The 20,533-nt window shown below is 40.6% G+C and overlaps 1 protein-coding gene across 1 annotated transcript in view; it reads left to right on the forward strand.

Annotated features, from left to right (window-relative positions):
- Positions 1 to 20,533, forward strand: part of LOC126484283 (trehalase-like) — a 327,239-nt gene that overhangs the window by 270,238 nt on the left and 36,468 nt on the right. The window contains exon 6 of the mRNA XM_050107710.1: positions 10,565 to 10,709. Coding sequence (XP_049963667.1) covers positions 10,565 to 10,709 — 145 coding nt within the window. The remainder of the gene's footprint in view (positions 1 to 10,564; positions 10,710 to 20,533) is intronic.

The raw sequence follows: 20,533 nt of genomic DNA on the forward strand, positions 1-20,533 counted from the left end.
TCTTCTAGTCAAGTTGTGCCACAAGCTCCTCTTCTCCCCAATTCTATTCAATACCTCCTCATTAGTTATGTGATCTACCCATCTAATCTTCAGCATTCTTCTGTAGCACCACATTTTGAAAGCTTCTAAACTATTTATCATCCACGTTTCACTTCCATACATGGCTACACTCCATACAAATACTTTCAGAAACAACTTCCTGACATTTAAATTCATACTCGACGTTAACAAATTTTTCTTCTTCAGAAACGCTTTCCTTTCCATTGCCAGTCTACATTTTATATCCTCTCTACTTCGACCATCATCAGTTATTTTGATACCCAAATAGCAAAACTCCTTTACTACTTTAAGTGTCTCATTTCATAATCTAATTCCCTCAGCATCACCTGACTTAATTCCACTACATTCCATTATCCTACTTTTTTTTTTGTTGATGTTCGTCTTATACCCTCCTTTCAAGACACTTTCCATTCCACTCAACTGCTCTTCCAAGTCCTTTGCTGTCTCTGACAGAATTACAATGTCATCGGCGAAACTCAAAGTTTTATTTCTTATCCATGGATTTTAATACCTACTTCGAACTTTTCTATTGGTTCCTTTATTGCTTGCTCAATATACAGATTGAATAGCATCAGGGATAGGCTACAACCCTGTCTCACTCCCATCCCAACCACTGCTTCCCTTTCATACCCCTCGACTCTTATAACTGCCATCTGGTTTCTGTAAAAATTGTAAATAGCGTTTCGCTCCCTGTATTTTACCCCTGCCACCTTCAGAATTTGAAATAGAGTATTCCAATAAACATTGTCAACAGCTTTCTCTAAGTCTACAAATGCTAGAAACGCAGGTTTGTCGTTCCTTAATCTTTCTTCTAAGATAAGTCGTAGGGTCAGTATTGCCTCATGTGTTCCAACATTTGTATGGAATCCAAACTGATCATCCCCGAGGTTGGCTTCTATGAGTTTTTCCATTTGTCTGTAAAGAATTTGCATTAGTATTTTGCAGCTGTGACTTATTAAACTGATAGTTCGGTAATTTTCACATCTGCAACACCTGATTTCTTTGGGATTGGAATTATGATATTGTTCTTGAAGTCTTAGGGTATTTTGCCTTTCTCATACATCTTGCTCACCAGATGGTAGAGCTTTGTCAGGATTGGCTCTCCCAAGGCTGTCAGTAGTTCTAATGGAATGTTGACTACTCCTGGGCCTTGTTTCGACTCAGGTCTTTCAGTTCTCTGTCACACTCTTCATGCAGTATCATATCTACATCCTCTTCCATTTCTATAATATTGTCCTCAAGTACATCACCCTTGTATAGACCCTCTATATACTCCTTCCACCTTTCTGCTTCCCTTCTTTGCTTAGAACTGGGTTTCCATCAAAGCTCTTGATATTCATGCAAGTGCTTCTCCTTTCTCCAAAGGTTTCTTTAATTTTCCTGTAGGCAGTATCCCTCTTACCCCTAGTGAGATAAGCCTCTACATCCTTACATTTGTCCTCTAGCCATCCCTGCTTAGCAATTTTGCACTTCCTGTCGATATCATTTTTGAGACGTTTGTATTCTTTTTGCCTGCTTCATTTACTGCATTTTTATGTTTTCTCCTTTCATCAATTAAATTCAATATTTCTTCTGTTACCCAAGGGTTTCTACTAGCCCTTGTCTTTTTACCTATTTGAATCTCTGCTGCCTTCACCATTTCATCCCTCAAAGCTACCCATTCTTTTTCTACTGGATTTCTTTCCCATATTCCTGTCAATTGTTCCCTTATGCTCTCCCTGAAACTCTGTACATTCTCTGGTTTAGTCAGTTAATCCAGGTCCGAACTCCTTAAATTCACACCTTTTTGCAGTTTCTTCAGTTTTAATCTACAGCTCATAACCAATAGATTTTTGTCAGAGTCCACATACCCCTGGAAATGTCTTACAATTTAAAACCTGGTTCCTAAATCTCTGTCTTACCATTATATACTCTATATGATATCTTTTTGTGTCTCCAGAGTTCTTCCACGTATACAGCCTTCTTTCATGATTCTTGAACCAAGTGTTAGCTATGATTACGTTATGCTCTGCGCAAAACTCTACCAGGCGGCATCCTCTTTCGTTTCTTAGCCCCAATCCATATTCACCTACTATGTTTCCTTCTCTCCCTTTTCCTGCTCTCGAATTCCAGTCACCCATGACTATTAAATTTTCATCTCCCTTCACTACCTGAATAATTTCTTCTATCTCATCATACATTTCATCAATTTCTTCATCATCTGCAGAGCTAGTTGGCGTATAAACTTGTACTACTGTAGTCGGCGTGGGCTTCGTGTCTATCTTGGCCACAATAATGCGTTCACTATGCTGTTTGTAGTAGCTTACCCGTACTCCTATTTTTTTTATTCAATATTAAACCTACTCCTGCATTACCCCTATTTGATTTTGTATTTATAACCCTGTGTTCACCTGACCAAAAGTCTTGTTCCTCCTGCCACCAAACTTCACTAATTCCCCCTATATCTAACTTTAACCTATCCATTTCCCTTTTTAAATTTTCTAACCTACCTGCCCGATTAAGGGATCTGACATTCCACACTCCGATCCGTAGAACGCTAGTTTTTTTCTCCTGATAACAACGTCCTCTTGAGTAGTCCCCACCCAGAGATCCGAATGGGGGACTATTTTACCTCCAAAATATTTTACCCAAAAGGACACCATCATCATTTAATCATACAGTTAAGCTGCATGCCCTCAGGAAAAATTATGGCTGTAGTTTCCCCTTGCTTTCAGCCATTCGCAGTACCAGAACAGCAAGGCCATTTTGGTTAGTGTTAGAAGGCCAGATCTGTCAATCATCCAGACTGTTGCTCCTGCAACTGCTGAAAATGCTGCTGCCCCTCTTCAGGAACCACACATTTGTCTTGCCTCTCAACAGATACCCCTCCATTGTGGTTGCACCTATGGTATGGCTATCTGTATCATTGAGGCATGCAAGCCTCCCCACCAATGGCAAGGTCCATGGTTGTGGTGGGGGGGGGGGGGGGGGGGGGGGAGGGTGTTCACAAAATATTGCTCCAAAAGTTGGACCATTATGGAATATGGGGAGTTGCTCATTGTTGGCTCACCTCTTACTTTAACAACAGATGGCAAAAGTTTGTTATTCACTTTGTTGAGAATGGCTGTGATATGAGGTCTGACCGGGACATGGTCATATTGGGGGCGCCCTAGGGATCAGTGTTGGGGCCACTCCTGTTCCTTATTTATATAAATGTTATTCCCTCTAGTATTACAGGTAATTCTAAAATATTTCTGTTTGCTGATGACACTAACTTGGTAGTAATGGATGTTGTGTGCAACATTGGCTCTGTTTCAAATAGTGCAGTTGATAACATAAGTTCTTGGTTTGTAGAAAATAATCTAAATCACAGAAAATAATCTAAATCACAGTAACATTCAGTTTTTACAGTTTCTAACTACAATCCAACAAAACCCAATGTTTCAATTTCACAGAATGGGCATATGATTAGTAAAACTGTACAGTTCAAATTTCTGTGTGATCAGGCAGAGTAAACTGTTGCAGAAAGCCCACGTTTAGGGTCTTATTCAAAGACATAATGCTGCCATTTTTACTGCTCAAATGGAACCTGAAGCAAGTGATCATTTGACATGAAAATTAGTCTACTTTGCTTATTTTCATTTGCTTGTGTCATACGTTATTATATTTTGAAATAACTCTTCTCATTCTCAAAGGAAATTTTTGGCTCAGAAATGGTCAGTTCGGACAATAAATAGTGTAAGTTTGCGAACATCTAGTAAACCTCTGTTCACTAGTCTGGGTATTCTGACATTGGCCTTTCAATACAGGTATTCTTTACTGTAGTTTCTTGTTAATATCAGCTTATTCCCAAGAATGAGAATACTAGGCAGAAATCCGATCTGCGTTTGGATCGCACTTTCTTAACTCTTGTGCAGAAATGTGTGCAGTATACTGCTGCATCCATTTTCAGTACACTACCACAAGAATTCAAAAATCTTAGCAGTAATCCAAGTGCTTTCAAATTGAAACTGAAGAGTTTCTTCGTGGGTCACTCCTTCTATTCTGTTGAGGAGTTCCTTGAAAAATTAAGCTGATTCTTACATTATATTGCTGTTTCTGTTTACTTATGGTTTGAATTTTTTTGGGTTCATAAACAATTTATTTTATCTGTTATTATAATATGTTGTAATTTCATGTACTGACACGTTCCATGACCTTGGAGATTTGCTCCTCAGTTTAGTCCTATGGAACTAGGCGTGTAAATAAATAAATTGTATATACCATGGATGTTTCTGTCATCATGAACTGTTCAATTAGGTGAATATCTATAAACTCCATTGTCAACTATACCTTAAAACCTGTGCCTTAGTTCTTCTACATGCCTTTCAGCAGGGCTAAATGTTTCAGGTTCATTATTGAGATATGACACTAATTCCTCTTTATCTAGTTTGCTGAAAATATAAATCCTTCTACTTGTTTAGTTGCATTTGTGCTCGTAATCTTGCATTGTAATCTTTGCATTCTTCGGCATTGTATTTATTTGGTGAAAGGACTAATTTTAACATAATGCCAGTGCTGATTTCCTGGGAAAAAGTTAAGTGGTTCTCTGAGTGATTTGTTGCCAATGTCTAAAATTTACAAATTATTACTGTAAGAAATTATGACATACTTTTAAAGTAAGCAAATAATTCAGATTTATATATATAATATCTGAAATTAAAGTTAATGGTGCTACTTTGTATATGAACTGTCTAGTTTAAGGCAGATTCCAAGTTAGCATCAGAATACTGCTATGATATGTCTCCTGCCTGTACTTCTTACATTTGCTGTCTGTAGCCAGGTGACTGCCATTCAGGATACAGGTCTCTATGTAGAGATCTGGGTTGGGCAGTTGTAAAGGAGGTTCCACCAGTTTGATGAACTTCAAGTTGTGAGAAGCATTCTTCAGGCATTGTGACACTCCTAATAGTTTTAAAACGAGGCTCATTTGTGAAAATCCCCTCTCATATTCTCTGGTGGGTACCAGTATGCAGTTAATCAAGTTTATGAGAAGCAGTATATAAAATTTCTTCCTCACCAAAAATTATTGCAGGATTTTCAAAGTCAGTGAGAAGGGTCTAGTGCTTAAGTGCATGAAGAAGTATCATTTTCTTCTTTTAAAAGTCTATCTTCCATTCACTTTCATAACCTTTCATAAAATGATGTTAGGTCACTAGAGCTATGCACAGCAATAAACCTCTTTTTATTTCCTTTCTGATGATAAATCCCCTTTAACTATAATTGCTTCTCTGTTTTGAGAGCTTCTTTATAATATGGGACTCTATTTACCTTCCTCTGTTCAAACGCTGAGTTGCATTTTTATTATTGTGGTAGCAGCATGAAGAGTGATATCATAAGCCTGTGACAATTAAGGCGGTCGCGTGGCTGGCAGGTGCGATCAGCTGAAGGAATGTAAGTGTCAACGAGGCTCATGTGCCGGCTGCGAGGAGCACCGACATGTTCTTACTCCTTGCCACAGTAAGCGAGCATTATATGACTTTTAAATGATGTGCTATTTATAATTGTTCTGTTGTTGATTTCACAGAACGTTTAAGGGGAGTACTACCCAAGTTTCCTGTAACATTGATTATCATTGTGTAATCACCGCCTATGTTATGTGTTCTTTCCTGAGTGATCTTCAATAAAAATGCCGGATTCCACCAAGTTTGCATTGGTAGTGAGCCAATTAGACCATTGATACGCTGCCAAAGTACAGGATATTCTAACTTTGCCACCCAACACAGAGGCCTACATGAAACTCAAGACCGAGTTAATTCAATGAGTATCCGCCTCGCAAGAGGAGAGGGCATGCCAGGTTCTAACACAGGAGGACATTGGAGACAAATACTGTCTAAATACCTCTGTCACTAGAGGAGCAAAGTCAATGCAGGCATGGTCCTGGATATGCTACTTCGTATATTATGGAGCAGTAGATTGCTGGCCCAAGTGAAAGCCATCGTCGCATCACAACCCCATATGCTGCTTGACACCATAGCCGATCTCGCCGACCATATTGAAGATGCAATTGTACCCACTTCCTATTCTGATCCACCGATGGTGTGTTCCAGCGCTTTGTTGGGAACTAAGCCCAACTACAATAGTCTCACGAATAAAGTGGAAACACTTAACAAACAGCTGAATGAGAACTTACTAATCAAGGTCGATAACCTCAGTAGACCAATGAATGAATTGCTCGCTGACCAGAACATTAAAGGACAGTTCCAATGGAGATCCTGAAGCTACTCTTTATCATGTGTGCATGCCTCTGGTGATGCACTGCCTACTAACGTCTGTTGGTATCACCAGCGATATGGAGAGCAGGCACGCAAATGAAATCTGCCTTGTGCATATACCAGCAGCAAACATCACATGGAAGTAAACGCACCTGGCAGATCTTCTGTACATCTATTCTTAACGCACTGCAAGACAGGCTGAAAGTTTTTGATCGACACTGGATCTGACCTCAGCATCCTACCACATGATAAGCTTCATAAATACCATCTGGCTGCCACCTTTCAACTGTCACTCACTAATAATTCTGTGATCACGACTTATGGAGTACAACATTTGGAACTAGACCTCTGACTGAGATGTTCTTTGGTGTGGAACTTCATAGTTGCAGACATGATGGAGCCAATCATAGGTGCAGACCTCTTGGTGCATTACCGCCTGATGCCTGACGTTGCCAAAGCTCAGCTGCTGGACACAGTCACAGGGCTGTCCACCACTGGATTCTAGTGCCACACTGTAACTTACGATGCCAAGGCGATCCAAGCTGCAGACAACAGGTAGTCTAAGCTGCTAGCATGGTTCCCTGCTCTCACAAGGTCTCAGGGGCCCCACAAAAGGTATGTCATGGTGCAGTACACTACATTAATACTATGGGTGGTGCCCCAATTTCACGCAGACCCAGACAATTAGCTCCTGACTGGTATGCAGTCACTAAGGAAGAGTTTAGTGCTATGCTGGCCGAGGACATTATCCACTCATATAGTGGGGCTTGGTCGTCACCCCTGCATTTGGTGTCTAAAAAGAATGGCATGTGGTGGCTGTGTGGCAACTACTGAGCCTTAAACATGAGAACAATTCCAGACCACTATCCAGTGCCTCTCCTAACGGAATACAATCATGCATTGTGTGGCAAACAGGTGTTTAGTGTGTTGGATTGTGCCAAAGCATACATAAAAATTCTGGTTGCTGAGGAAGATATACTGAAGACAGCCATTACAATGCCTTTTGGCTTGCTCGAAAGCTTATTTATGATGTTTGGCATGATAACCCCGCACAAACATGGCAACAATTCATTGATTCTGTATTGTGAGGGTTACCGTGTTGTTCTGCCTACCTAGATGACATACTCGTCTTTTCAGCATCACCAGAGGAACATGAGCAGCATCTCATTGAAGTTTTTGAGCACCTCGACAAGTAAGGCATTGTTTTGAATGTCACTAAGTGTGTGTTTGGACAACTGGAGATAATGTTTTTGGGTCACCTAATTTCTTCTGCGGGATTGCACCCTTTGCCAGAGAAAGTTAAAGCCATTTTCAATATTCCTCACACAGAGACAGCCAAAGAATCATGTAGATTCCTTGGAATCCTCAAATTTTATCGCTGCCATCTGCCACATGCGGCAGAACTTCAGGAGCCACTTACAGCAGCGCTGGCCTGTCTGAAAGCAAAATGCAAAGCACCTGTGCAGTGGTCACAGACAATGATAGACACTTCCAAAACTGCCAAGAAAAGCATAGCTGAGGCAACTTTTCTTGCTCACGCTGCTTTAGACGCATCTCTTGTGCTTGTGGTCGATGCTAGCCAGGTGGCCATCGGTGCAGCATTGCAGTAATATGTGGACAAAGCCTGGCAGCCCCTTGATTTTTTCTCTTGGATATTATCGCCCACTCAGCAACAATGGAGCACTTATGTCCATGAATTGACGACCATTTACGTTTCTGTAAAATATTTCTGAATGCAGCTGGAGGCGAGAGTATTTACAATTATATGGACCATAAACCTCTGACATTCGCCTTCCACCAGAATAACAACAAATGCTTGCCAAGACAGTTTAATCAGTAGGAAACTATTGCTTAATTTTCCACTGACATTAAACACATTTCTGGGTTGAACAATGTAGGGGCAGACTGTTTCTCATGCGTCAATGCAATCACGGAGACTATCAACCTCGGACGCATAGACCAAGCACAACAATCAGATCAAGAACTTGAAAATTGCCTAAAAGATGACACAGCAGGCCTGCAGCTCAAGCTCATAGATGTACCAGGGTCAGACACTTAGATATATTGTGACACCTCCAATAACAAAGCCTGCCCATTTGTCCCGGCAGACCTGTGTAAGCAAATATTTAATAACCTCCACCATTTATGTCATCCAGGGGTAAAGGCAATGACGAAGCTTGTATCTGGCCATTAAGTGTGGCTGGGGATACAAAAAGATTACCGTCAGTGGGCTCGCACGTGTGTCAATTGTCACCACATCAAAATTTCACATCATGTTTGTGTGCCAGTAGGCAAATTCCCAGCCATGACCGAGAGGTTTACCCACGTCCACTTGGATGTTGTGGGACCTTTAACGCCCTCAGAGGGTCAGCACTATTTGCTAACTATCAATGATAGATTCATTCGTTGGACAGAAGCTATTCTGATTGACAACATTCCTGCTGAAACACTAGCTACCTCATTTTTGTCCCTCTGGGTTGCTCGTTTCGGCTGTCCATTACATATAACAACTGACAGAGGACACCAGTTCGAGTGTGAAATGTTTACTCAGCTAAGCAAGTTTTGCAGCGCATTACGTCACGTAACAACGAATTATCATCCAGCCAGCAACGACATGGTTGAACGGTGGCACCAGTCCCTCAAAGTTGCCCTAATGTTTCACAAATCCAAGTGGACCATGGCTCTTCCTGTTGTGCTACTTGCCCTGTGCAGCATCACTGAGGCAGACCTTGACACATCCCCTGTTGAGTTGGTCTGTGGGGAATCCCTGTGGCTACCAGGTGTGCTTATTCGTCCTGGTGCCTCACCGGGGGACTTATCACAGTTGTCCCAGTTTATAACTCAATTTTGGGATCGGATTTCACACATTCGATCGCATCTGGCATCGCAACGTGGGACACCACACATGTTTGTACATAAATATTTAAAGCATTGCACCCATGTCATGCTACACAAAGATGGCATTAACCAGTGCACACACCACCTTACACTGGACCACATCACATAATAACAAGACAGGACAAAACGATGGACATTATGGTGAATGGAAGAAGGAACACAGTGTTGGTCAACCAAGTTAAACCTGCTTTTTTCTTGGAGGAATCTGTAGATGCATACAGTCCCTCCACCGACTGGCATTTTTGCTAGCTGATAATCCAGAACCTCATGCATCTCATTCAACACAGACCCAGAATACAACGTGGTACGGACATCGTGTGCACTTTCCGGCCAGGTTCTGAGGCAGTTACCAACAACAAAAGTGCTCCACTCTCCTGTGGGGGGCTGTGTGGTGACTAAGATGGTCACGTGTCTGGCAGCCCAGAGCAGCTGACAGAATGCAAGTGTCAATGAGGTTCGCGTGCCGGCCACGAGGAGCATTTACATGTACTTACTCTTGCCATGGTGTGCGAGCATACCATAACTTTTAAACAATGTGCTACATTATAATTGTTCCATTGTTAATTTCACAGAACATTTCTGGGCAGTTCTACACAAGTTTTCTGCAAAATTCCATTGGTTATCATTGTGTAACCACTGCATATGTTATGTGTTCTTTCCTGAGTGATCTTCAATGAAAACATGATAAACATAGAAGACGTACTTCTTCCACAATAAGAATGTGATAGTTAGTTACAAGCCTAATCCACAGTGGGAACGTGGCAAGCCTATAGTTCTAAACAAAGGACAGATAACTCATTTGCACATTAAACCTGGATCCATAATATTTTTAGAAGACTTTCATACATTTTCCTATCAGTGTTGCCTCTGTTAACAAAAGTGACATGTGAAACTATTGCCTCATAATTTTGCAAACTGCTGAAATCTTTCTAAAGCTAGAGGCAACCCACTGAGTGCCAAAGATCCTGCTGATTTTAAGAGTTTAGGTTTCAAGTTCTTCTGCATGTCTTCTTAGTTCTCTTGAAGTTTGGGCAACTTGTGGTAGAGGAGATACAGACAAAATCTCACATTATCTGCTTTTGCTAATAATGCTACTGAGGTATCATTTTTCTACCATTTAATGTAAATAAAATGTAGCTTTCTTTATCCTCTGTGGATTCGAACAGTGAAAGGGGACACATCACTGAGCTGATCTTTGGAAGCTCAGCACTGATATTATCTATCAAACTACCCTAAGGTTATATAAATACTAAATGTTCTGTAAGTAATGTGTGTATACCCTGACATATCAAATATCACTACAAAAGTGTCAACAGATGAAAAATAATTAATTAAATTCCAGACAGAATTTTAGGTATTATTGTTTGTTGCAGTATGATGCTTCCAGCTTTGGGAGGAAAGGAGGTGGTGGAGAGTATGAAGTTCAGACTGGTTTTGGATGGTCAAATGGAATAATCCTTGAGCTCCTGAAAAAATATGGCCAAGTACTAGAAGCTACACCCAAAACAAACAACCGTGGTAAGTATCTTAGGTCTGTTAACAGTAAATAAATGCATAGTTGTCCCTTCCATTTCTAGTCCTCAAAATAATTTTCTCCTAAAAGGCAAAGGAGAATAATTATACTTCCATTTGCAAAAGAGGAAACTGTATAGTGACAGAATAAAAGAATGAGGAAAAGCAACCACGTACCAGCAGCTGATTACTGTGAGGCACATAGACACATATAACAAGAGAGACATGTTGTCAGCTTTTGAGCTACCAGTTTTTTCCATTTTAAATACATGCTCACAGGGTCACTTCACCCCAAAACACACAATAAATCAAGGATTTGTAACCCTCTATTTCAGATTTTCACAAAATTTTGCACATTTACTTATACTTATAACACAGGAAATTCTGCTAAATCTTTTTGGTCTCACACTTCAACTTTATTTTATATCAAATTTTAAATTTAGTGATATTCTCATAATTGGGCTCTGCAAGAATGTCAGTGCAAAATGGTACTTACCTACATAAATGCACATAACTCAGGTCTTTAAGAAGCTTTTGATTTCGAATTTTTTTCAGAAATTAAGTAAGGCATATAGTTAACAAATATTGAGTTATGGAAGCAGAAGAGTTACAAAGAAAACTTAAAAAAAATACTAATATATGTCAATTTTCGATTTCAGAAAAATTGTGAGGATGTGGAAAAATGCTTATATCACATTTCTACAACCTGCTCCGAACCTGATTTTTGTCTTCAATAATCCACTATATCATAAGCTACATAATAAAATGAAAATTTGAATGGGTCTTCTGGTAATTGACATACACATCTGAAATCAGATACTTTTTTCTGTGTTGGGAAAGATTCACTCTAAGTCCATTAACCCACTGTCTCACTGCCTCAGATGCAAGGGTATCAAATCATCATATTTAAGTATAACTCATTCTAGGCAGCCAAGTTAACTTAAGTGTGAAAATCTATGTCCTTTCATTGGACTAATTTAGTAATTTTTCAAAGACTATAATATATATGATTTACGCATTCAGCCAATTACCTGCTCACAGTGATTAAAAAAGTGTTCTTAGACAACAGTAGCTTGCTTGAAACTTTTATAGGCACAAAAACAACACAACAATGGCTAAAATTCATTGTTGAGAATAACTGACATGCAACAATTAGTCTATTTGGCCTCAGTTCCTCTTTGTCTTTAGGTCCGATCTGTTCATGGTGCGGCCCTATCATTCCTCTTGTATAAAATATGTTTTTAAGTGAATTAGTGCTCAGTTAATTGCAATGGAAAATGCATATTTACTAAAAACACCATTTCATTTGACAACCTATACCTTGGTAAAAACTCCACAAAAAACAGAAGAGCTGAGTGAAGACCAATGAGATTTAATATTGCTGCAATCCAATATGAGCTTTCTGCAACATCAAGCGAGTGCAACTATATATGGACATCAGAAATACTACTACTTAAAAGTTTCTGAAAATTTTCAAAGGACTTGTTGTGTTCCTTTCAAAAAACACATACAAACAGAGGACAGTTTGCTTGTCTTTGTATAAAACATTAGGTGCTAAATGAATCTATGTAAAACCAGGCCAAAAACTGTTCACAACATGTTGTAAGATTTGTGAACAGAAAACAGACATCAGTGATAGAAATGACAGTGATGCAGATGACCCAGAGATGACATTTCTCGAATCAATACTAAAAAGTCAAAGTACTGAGGATGCAAATAAAACTGTACATGATTTGGGGTGCTCTCCCTTAAAACTTCACTCCATTCCAAATCACAGTGAGGCTTCATATGGCAGAAAGAAGCTAGGAAGAGTGAAGTATGTTTTGGAAAGAAAACTATGCCAGGCATTGGATTGCAGTACTGAAAATTCTGACCATAGAGAAGAAAAGTTTCGTGATGAAACTGTTTTTTGATGCTATGATATTGTTAATGAAAGAAATAGTGGATAGCGTAAGAGTACCTGAAAAAATTGAAATTTGAACTTTAGCTCCACTCTCTTGGTCAAAATGAAACATAATGAAACTTCCTGGTGGATTAAAACTGTGTGGCATACCGAGACTTGAACTCTTGACCTTTGCCTTGTGCGGGCAAGTGCTACACCAACTGAGCGACCCAAGCACGACTCATGACCCATCTTCACCGCTTCAATTCTGCCAATACCTCACGTACTACCTTCCATACTTCACAGAAGCTCTCCTGGAGAAAACTTAATGTCAGAATTCAATGTTAATGAATACATGGTTCAACAAGCAAGGGAACTGAAAACAGAAATGGGTATTTTATCAATTCCTAAGCCAAAAAGATGGATACAGCTGATGAAGTGGTAAAGATTGTCATTGATTCCTATCAAAATAATGAAAATACTGAAATTTTACTAGGAGCAAAAGACAAAGTTAGTGTTCAGAAGAATGTGTATATGCAAAAAAGACTCATCCGTTGCAACTTAAGAGAACTGTACTCTTGTTTAAAATGGGAGAATTCAAACATTAACATTGGCCTCTCTAAATTTTTTTCGCAAAGACTGAAGTGGTATATTTTACCTGATGAACTGTCAGAATTATTAAGACAAAAATTAGCTTACAAAGATCCTGATGATGACATTGAGTTCAGCCAGTGGGTAAACACAGATCATTGGGCAGAATTGGTAAAGAAGTCTTCAAGTGTTGGTGAATACATAGACTTGTTGCTAACAAAATTGCACGCACTCATTTACGTCTAAGTGTCAGTCAAAATCATTGAAAAAATTTAAAGAAAATCTAACACCAGAACAAGCTATTCTGTTAATGGACTTTGCTGAAAACTACAGTTTTGTAATTCAGAATGAAACTCAGAGTTACTACTGGACAAGAATCAGCCGTACAATGTACATGTGTATTTATGTAGTAAATGAAGATAGAAAATTGGTAATAGTGAACAATTCTGTCCAGAAAGAAATGGATAAGTGGCTGGCAGAGCTGGTATATGAGATGTTGTTTCATAGGTGGCTCTCCCTTTGCTGGTATGTTGTTGTTGTTGTGGTCTTCAGTCCTGAGACTGGTTTGATGCAGCTCTCCATGCTACTCTATCCTGTGCAAGCTTCTTCATCTCCCAGTACCTACTGCAACCTACATCCTTCAGAATCTGCTTAGTGTATTCATCTCTTGGTCTCCCTCTACGATTTTTACCCTCCACGCTGCCCTCCAATGCTAAATTTGTGATCCCTTGATGCCTCAAAACATGTCCTACCAACCGATCCCTTCTTCTAGTCAAGTTGTGCCACAAACTTCTCTTCTCCCCAATCCTATTCAATACCTTCTCATTAGTTACGTGATCTACCCACCTTATCTTCAGCATTCTTCTGTAGCACCACATTTCGAAAGCTTCTATTCTCTTCTTGTCCATACTAGTTATCATCCATGTTTCACTTCCATACATGGCTACACTCCATACAAATACTTTCAAAAATGACTTCCTGACACGTAATCTATACTCGATGTTAACAAATTTCTTTTCTTCAGAAACGATTTCCTTGCCATTGCCAGTCTACATTTCATATCCTCTCTACTTCTATCATCATCAGTTACTTTACTCCTTAAATAGCAAAACTCTTTTACTACTTTAAGTGTCTCATTTCCTAATCTAATTCCCTCAGCATCACCTGATTTAATTTGACCACATTCCATTATCCTCGTTTTGCTTTTGTTGATGTTCATCTTATATCGTCCTTTCAAGACACTGTCCATTCCATTCAACTGCTCTTCCAAGTCCTTTGCTGTCTCCGACAGAATTACAATGTCATAGGTGAACCTCAAAGTTTTTACTTCTTCTCCATGAATTTTAATATCTACTCCGAATTTTTCTTTTGTTTCCTTTACTGCTTGCTCAATATACAGATTGAATAACATCGGGGAGAGGCTACAACCCTGTCTCACTCCTTTCCCAACCACTGCTTCCCTTTCATGACCCTCGACTCTTATAACTGCCATCTGGTTTCTGTACAAATTGTAAATAGCCTTTTGCTCCCTGTATTTTACCCCTGCCACCTTTAGAATGTGAAAGAGAGTATTCTAGTCAACATTGTCAAAAGCTTTCTCTAAGTCTACAAATGCTGGAAACATAGGTTTGCCTTTTCTTAATATTTCTTCTAAGATAAGTCGTAAGGTTAGTATTGCCTCGCGTGTTCCAACATTTCTACGGAATCCAAACTGATCTTCCCCGAGGTCTGCTTCTACCAGTTTTTCCATTTGTCTGTAAAGAATTCGCGTTAGTATTTTGCAGCTGAGACTTATTAAACTGATAGTTCAGTAATTTTCACGTCTGTCAACACCTGCTTTCTTTGGGATTGGAATTATTATATTCTTCTTGAAGTCTGAGGGTATTTCACCTGTCTCATACATCTTGCTCACCAGATGGTAGAGTTTTGTCAGGACTGGCTCTCCCAAGGCCGTCAGTAGTTCTAATGGAATGTTGTCTACTCCCGGGGCCTTGTTTTGACTCAGGTCTTTCAGTGCTCTGTCAAACTGTTCACACAGTATCGTATCTCCCATTTCATCTTCATCTACATCCTCTTCCATTTCCATAATATTGTCATCAAGTACATCGCCCTTGTATAAACCCTCTACATACGCCTTCCACCTTTCTGGTTTCCCTTCTTTGCTTAGAACTGGGTTGCCATCTGAGCTCTTGATGTTCATGCAAGTGGTTCTCTTCTCTCCAAAGGTCTCTTTAATTTTCCTGTAGGCAGTATCTATCCTACCCGTAGTGAGACAAGCCTCTACATCCTTACATTTGTCCTCTAGCCATCCCTGCTTAGCCATTTTGCACTTCCTGTCGATCTCATTTTTGAGACGTTTGTATTCCTTTTTGCCTGCTTCATTTAAAGAATTTTTATATTTTCTCCTTTCATCAATTAAATTCAATATTTCTTCTGTTACCCAAGGATTTCTATTAGCCCTATTTGATAGTATATGTTTTGCTAGTTACAGGGCTGTTATAGGTGGTGGTGGGAGGGTGCATAGGGCAAGTCTTGTAGCAGGGCCAGTCACAGGGGTAGGAGCCATAGGGTAGGGAGATGGGTGCAGAAGGAGCATAGGGCCTGACAAGAATATTGCGGAGATTGGGAGGATGACAGAAAGCCATTCTAGGTGTGGTGAGCAAAATTTCAGACACAATGGATCTCACTGTAGGGCATGATTTTAGGAAGTGATGGCCCTGTTGAAGTAGCTGATTAACACATTCCAGACCAGGATAATACTTAGTCACAAATGGTGTGCTCTGAAGCTGTTTTTTGGAGGATAATCAGTATACGGGTTGGATGTAATGGTCTGGGAAATCTGCTTTTTAACTAGGCTGGTGGGGTAATTATGTGCAGTGAAGGCTGGGGTGAGAATGGTGGTGTATTGCTGTGAAGAGTCTGCATCAGAACAAATATGTTTGCCCCAGATGCCAAGACTGTATGGAAGGGAACTTTTGACATGGAAAGGATAGCTGGCAACTATCAAACTGATGTTGATCTTGTCCTCACTGAAGGCCAGCTAAACAATTCCATCCACATCAAACCTACCAGCAAACGCATTTTAACAGTTGCCATCCTTTCCATGTCAAACATTCCCTTCCTTTCCTTGCATAAGCCTTGGCACCCAAGGCAAACATATTTGTTCGGATGCAGACTCTTTGCAGCAATACACCATCATTCTCACCTCCCCCTTCACTTACCATAACTACACCACCAGCCTAGTTAAGAAGCAGATTTCGTGGGCCAACAATCCAATCCTGTTACTGCTGATCCCTCCTAAAAACAACTGGGGGGCACACCATTGCTGACTCAGTATTATCATGGTCTGGAATGTATTAATCAGCTACTTCAACAGGGCCATGACTTCCTAAAATCATGCCCTGAAAAGAGATCCATTCTGTCTGAAATTTTGCCCACCACACCTAGAATAGCTTTCCGTTGCCCTCCCAATCACTGCAATTTTTCTTGTCTGACCCAATGCTCCGTCTGCACCCATCTCCCTACTATATGGCTCCTACTCCTGCAACCATCCCTGCTACAAGACTTGCCCTATGCACCCTCCTACAACCACCTATAACAACCCTGTAACTGGCAAAATGTGTACTATCAAAGCGAGGGCCACCTGTGAAACAACATGTCATATACCAGCTCTTACGGAAGCACTGTTCAGCTTCTACATCAGTATGACTCCACCAAATTATCAATTAGGATGAATGGGCATAGGCAGAGGGTGTATACTGGTAACTTGCAATATATTGTTACAGAACTTGCTCTGCAACATGACATTCATGACCTTGGCACCTGTTTCACCACACGCACCATCTGGATTCTGCCCCCAGACAGCAGTTTCTCAGAACTCCGAAGGTGGAAACTAGCTCTATAACATGCCCTTGGTTCTTGCCATGCACTTTCTTGTGGTTCTTGAGAGATTAGAATAGTAACTTCTGAAAAACTTTCCTTGGCTTTTTCATCCAGTGAAGATGCCCCACAATGGACATGCACTCATTCTCAATCAAATTCTTTTTTAACAGCCTTATATAATGACAAGTGGTGCTTTGCCTTCACCAGAAATGTCTGAGATGAAGAAGGAGATGTTTAACTACTATTTCTCCATGCACCTGGACCAGCAGTGTCATTATTATAGCCTGTGAAGGAAGACTTGTGTTTTGTGCTTTTTGAAAACATTTTATGGGCTGTTGGTGTTCCTAAATCAACATCACTGGGCAGAATGTATTACTTTAATGAGTCAATGCATCATTCTCTGGCAATGTTTCAACTAGTGTTTCACTTGCCAGCTTCAGGCAAAGTATCAAGTTCACATCGCATCCAGATCCTTATAGCCACTGGATGATGGACTTCTCTGCATCCTTGGCACATGGTGGGGGGCAGCTGTGAGTGCCAAGTCCTGGCATCTCATCTCAGTGTGGCCTCTTTATTCCATCCACTGCCACCAATCTGCCTCCATTGGTGTGATCTCATCATATTCTTACTAATGTTGTGTTCCATGTGGGGCTGTGTTGGAAGCCTCTATCCTGGTTAACTAGGTTATCACTGACTCGTATCTGCACTACCTCTTTAATAATTGACTCCCAGAAACACAGCATCTTGGTTTGTTAAAACTCAAACATGTGTTCCTCACTGAGGCTGTGCTCTGCTAGTGTGGATTTTCCACATGTTCAGAGATGTGTTACGTGATGCAATGCTGTGTCTGTCTGATATATTGTTTTCAACATTCATAGGAAATGCTGTAGACACCATGTGTTATTAGACCCAAGTTGTCCTTCATTGGGCCAAGCATGTTCCTAATAATGTGCTGGAGGATGAAGATGGTTTTAATGTTGTTCTTCTCCAGTATCCTAACAGTCTCTCACATGGGCAGCCCTGTGTATGGGAGGAACACCAAGCCCTTGTTGTTCTCTTCTTCCTGTAGGTCCTCCTTCTCCTTCTTCTCACTCATTATGAGAGTGCATCTAATCTGCATTTTGGTGTAGCCATTCTTCTGGAAGGTTTTCTTCAGATGTTGAATCTCAGTAGATAAACTGCCCTTGCCGCATAGGTAATGAGCTCTGCAGACAGGGGTAGTGAGCATGGATTTCTGTTGTGCTGGGTGAAGGCAACTGTTGGTGCTGGGATATAGGTATGTGTGTACTTTCTTTTGGTAGACCAAATGTCCCAATGTGCCATCCGTTTTCTTCTTTATTAGGACGTCAAGGAAGGATAGGCACAAATTTTCTTCTAATTCTATTGTGAACTTGATATTATTGTTCATGCTGTTTAGATGGTTGAGAAATTTCATTAGTGTCCTCACTGTATGGTCTGACTGCAAAAGTATTGTCCACCCATCAATAAAAGACCTTGGGTTCAAGGTGTGCTGTTTCCAAGGCAATATCTTTGAAGTGTTCCATGTACAGGTTGGCAATACAACATACATCCACATGGGAAACATGTGGTTGTGAGTGCGTGCCAGAGTAATTCCACTGTGTCTTTGCCGAAATGAATTTCCATTAGTTTTAAGGAGTTCTCTAGCAGTGCCCTCATGAGGAGGGATGTGATGTCAAAGCTGACCAAAATATCATTTTGGTCTATACACCACTCCTTGAGTGTCTTAATAAACTCCATGGAATTCTTGATGTGGTGGGGACATTTACCCATCAGAGGCCTGAATAGTTGTGCCAGGTGTTTGGCTATATCATAGGTAAGAGAATTTATCAAGTCTACTATTGGGTATAGTGGTACCTCCTTCTTGTAAATCTTGGGGAGGCCGTATAACCATGGGGGAATCAGAGCTCTGGGGTAAATCCTTTTTACCAGGTCCTGGTCCAGACCTGAATTGATGAGAAGACTGATGGTCTTTCTGCTCACAGATGTTGTATCGTCCTTCTCCATTTGTTTGTGGCAGCAAGTAATCAGCTGCTCTCAGCAGCACCATTGCATTTCCTTTGTCTGCTGGTAGAATGACAGTACCCTCATCTTGTCTGAGGCTACATATCACCCCACATTCTACCACTGCGATGTTGGTTTTAAGCATTTTTGCTTCGTCTAGGATTCTTTATGTCTCCTTTCTCACCTCTTCTGTGGCTTTAGATGGTAGCCCCTGTTTGGCCTGTTCATTGCTGCTGCTGATCTCTAGTTTTGGTAACTCGGAACTGGTTGGTTGGTTGGTTGTTTTGGGGAAGGAGACCAGACAGCGATGTCATCGGTCTCTTTGGATTAGGGAAGGATGGGGAAGGAAGTTGACCGTGCCCTTCGAAAGGAACCATCCCAGCATTTGCCTGGAGCGATTTAGGGAAATCACGGAAAACCTAAATCAGGATGGCCGGATGCGGGATCGGAACTGGTGCAAAGTTTAATCCTTTGGATAGCACAGATGTTGTCACTTCATCCATTTCCTTGCCAGTCAGATTGACAATGGTCCTCAGATCCTCAGTGTTGGCCTCCTGCATTAGTGCCCCTGGTAGTCATTGGTACTTGTTTTTTTTATTTCATGGTGGCCTACCACGTGTAAGTTCACTTGAGCTGAAGGTATTGCCATCTACCCACTCCCATGTGAAAGATGAGAGAGTTGAGGCCAGTTGTAGAGGGCATGGAAGTAAGGCTCGTCCATTTTTTTTTTTTTTTTTTTTTTTTAATTCAGACCATTTGAAGCATATGTGCTTCCTCACCAGTGCTAAGCTGGCACTTTGTAGTATGTGTTTGGTTCTTGTATGGATGGGATGTTACAGGTGTGTGAACTGTGGCAGTATATCCTTGTTCTGACAGCAGTCTGGATGCATGGCAGGGACCCTCTAATAGAATTACTCAACCATCTGAATAGCATACATGAGCACATCAAGTTCACAATGGAATTAGAAGAAAATGGGTGCCTACCCTTCCTCAATATCCTAATAAAGGAGAAAATGGATGGCACTCTGAGACATTCAGACTACCAAAAGAAAACACACACAGATCTGTATCTCAAAGCCAACAGCTGCCTTCACCCAGCATACTGGAAATCTGTGCTCATTACCCTTTCTGCAGAGCTCATGACATATGCAACAAGGACAGTTTATCTACTAAGATTCAGCATCTGAAGAAAACCTTCCAGAAAAATGGCTACACCAAAACACAGATTAGACACACTCTTATCATGAGCAAGACGAAGGAGGACCTTCAGGAAGGAGAGTACAACAAGGACCTGGTGTTTCTCCTGTACATAGGGCCATCCATGGCTGAGATTACCAGGATACTGAAGAAGAACAAGATAAAAACCATCTTCCAGCAAAAATGAGGAATATTCTGGACTCAATGAAGGACAACCTGGGTCTAAGAACACCAGGTACAGCATTTCCTGTGGATG

The sequence above is a fragment of the Schistocerca serialis genome, chromosome 6 (assembly GCF_023864345.2).
Source record: "Schistocerca serialis cubense isolate TAMUIC-IGC-003099 chromosome 6, iqSchSeri2.2, whole genome shotgun sequence".
NCBI classification, from domain to species: domain Eukaryota; kingdom Metazoa; phylum Arthropoda; class Insecta; order Orthoptera; family Acrididae; genus Schistocerca; species Schistocerca serialis.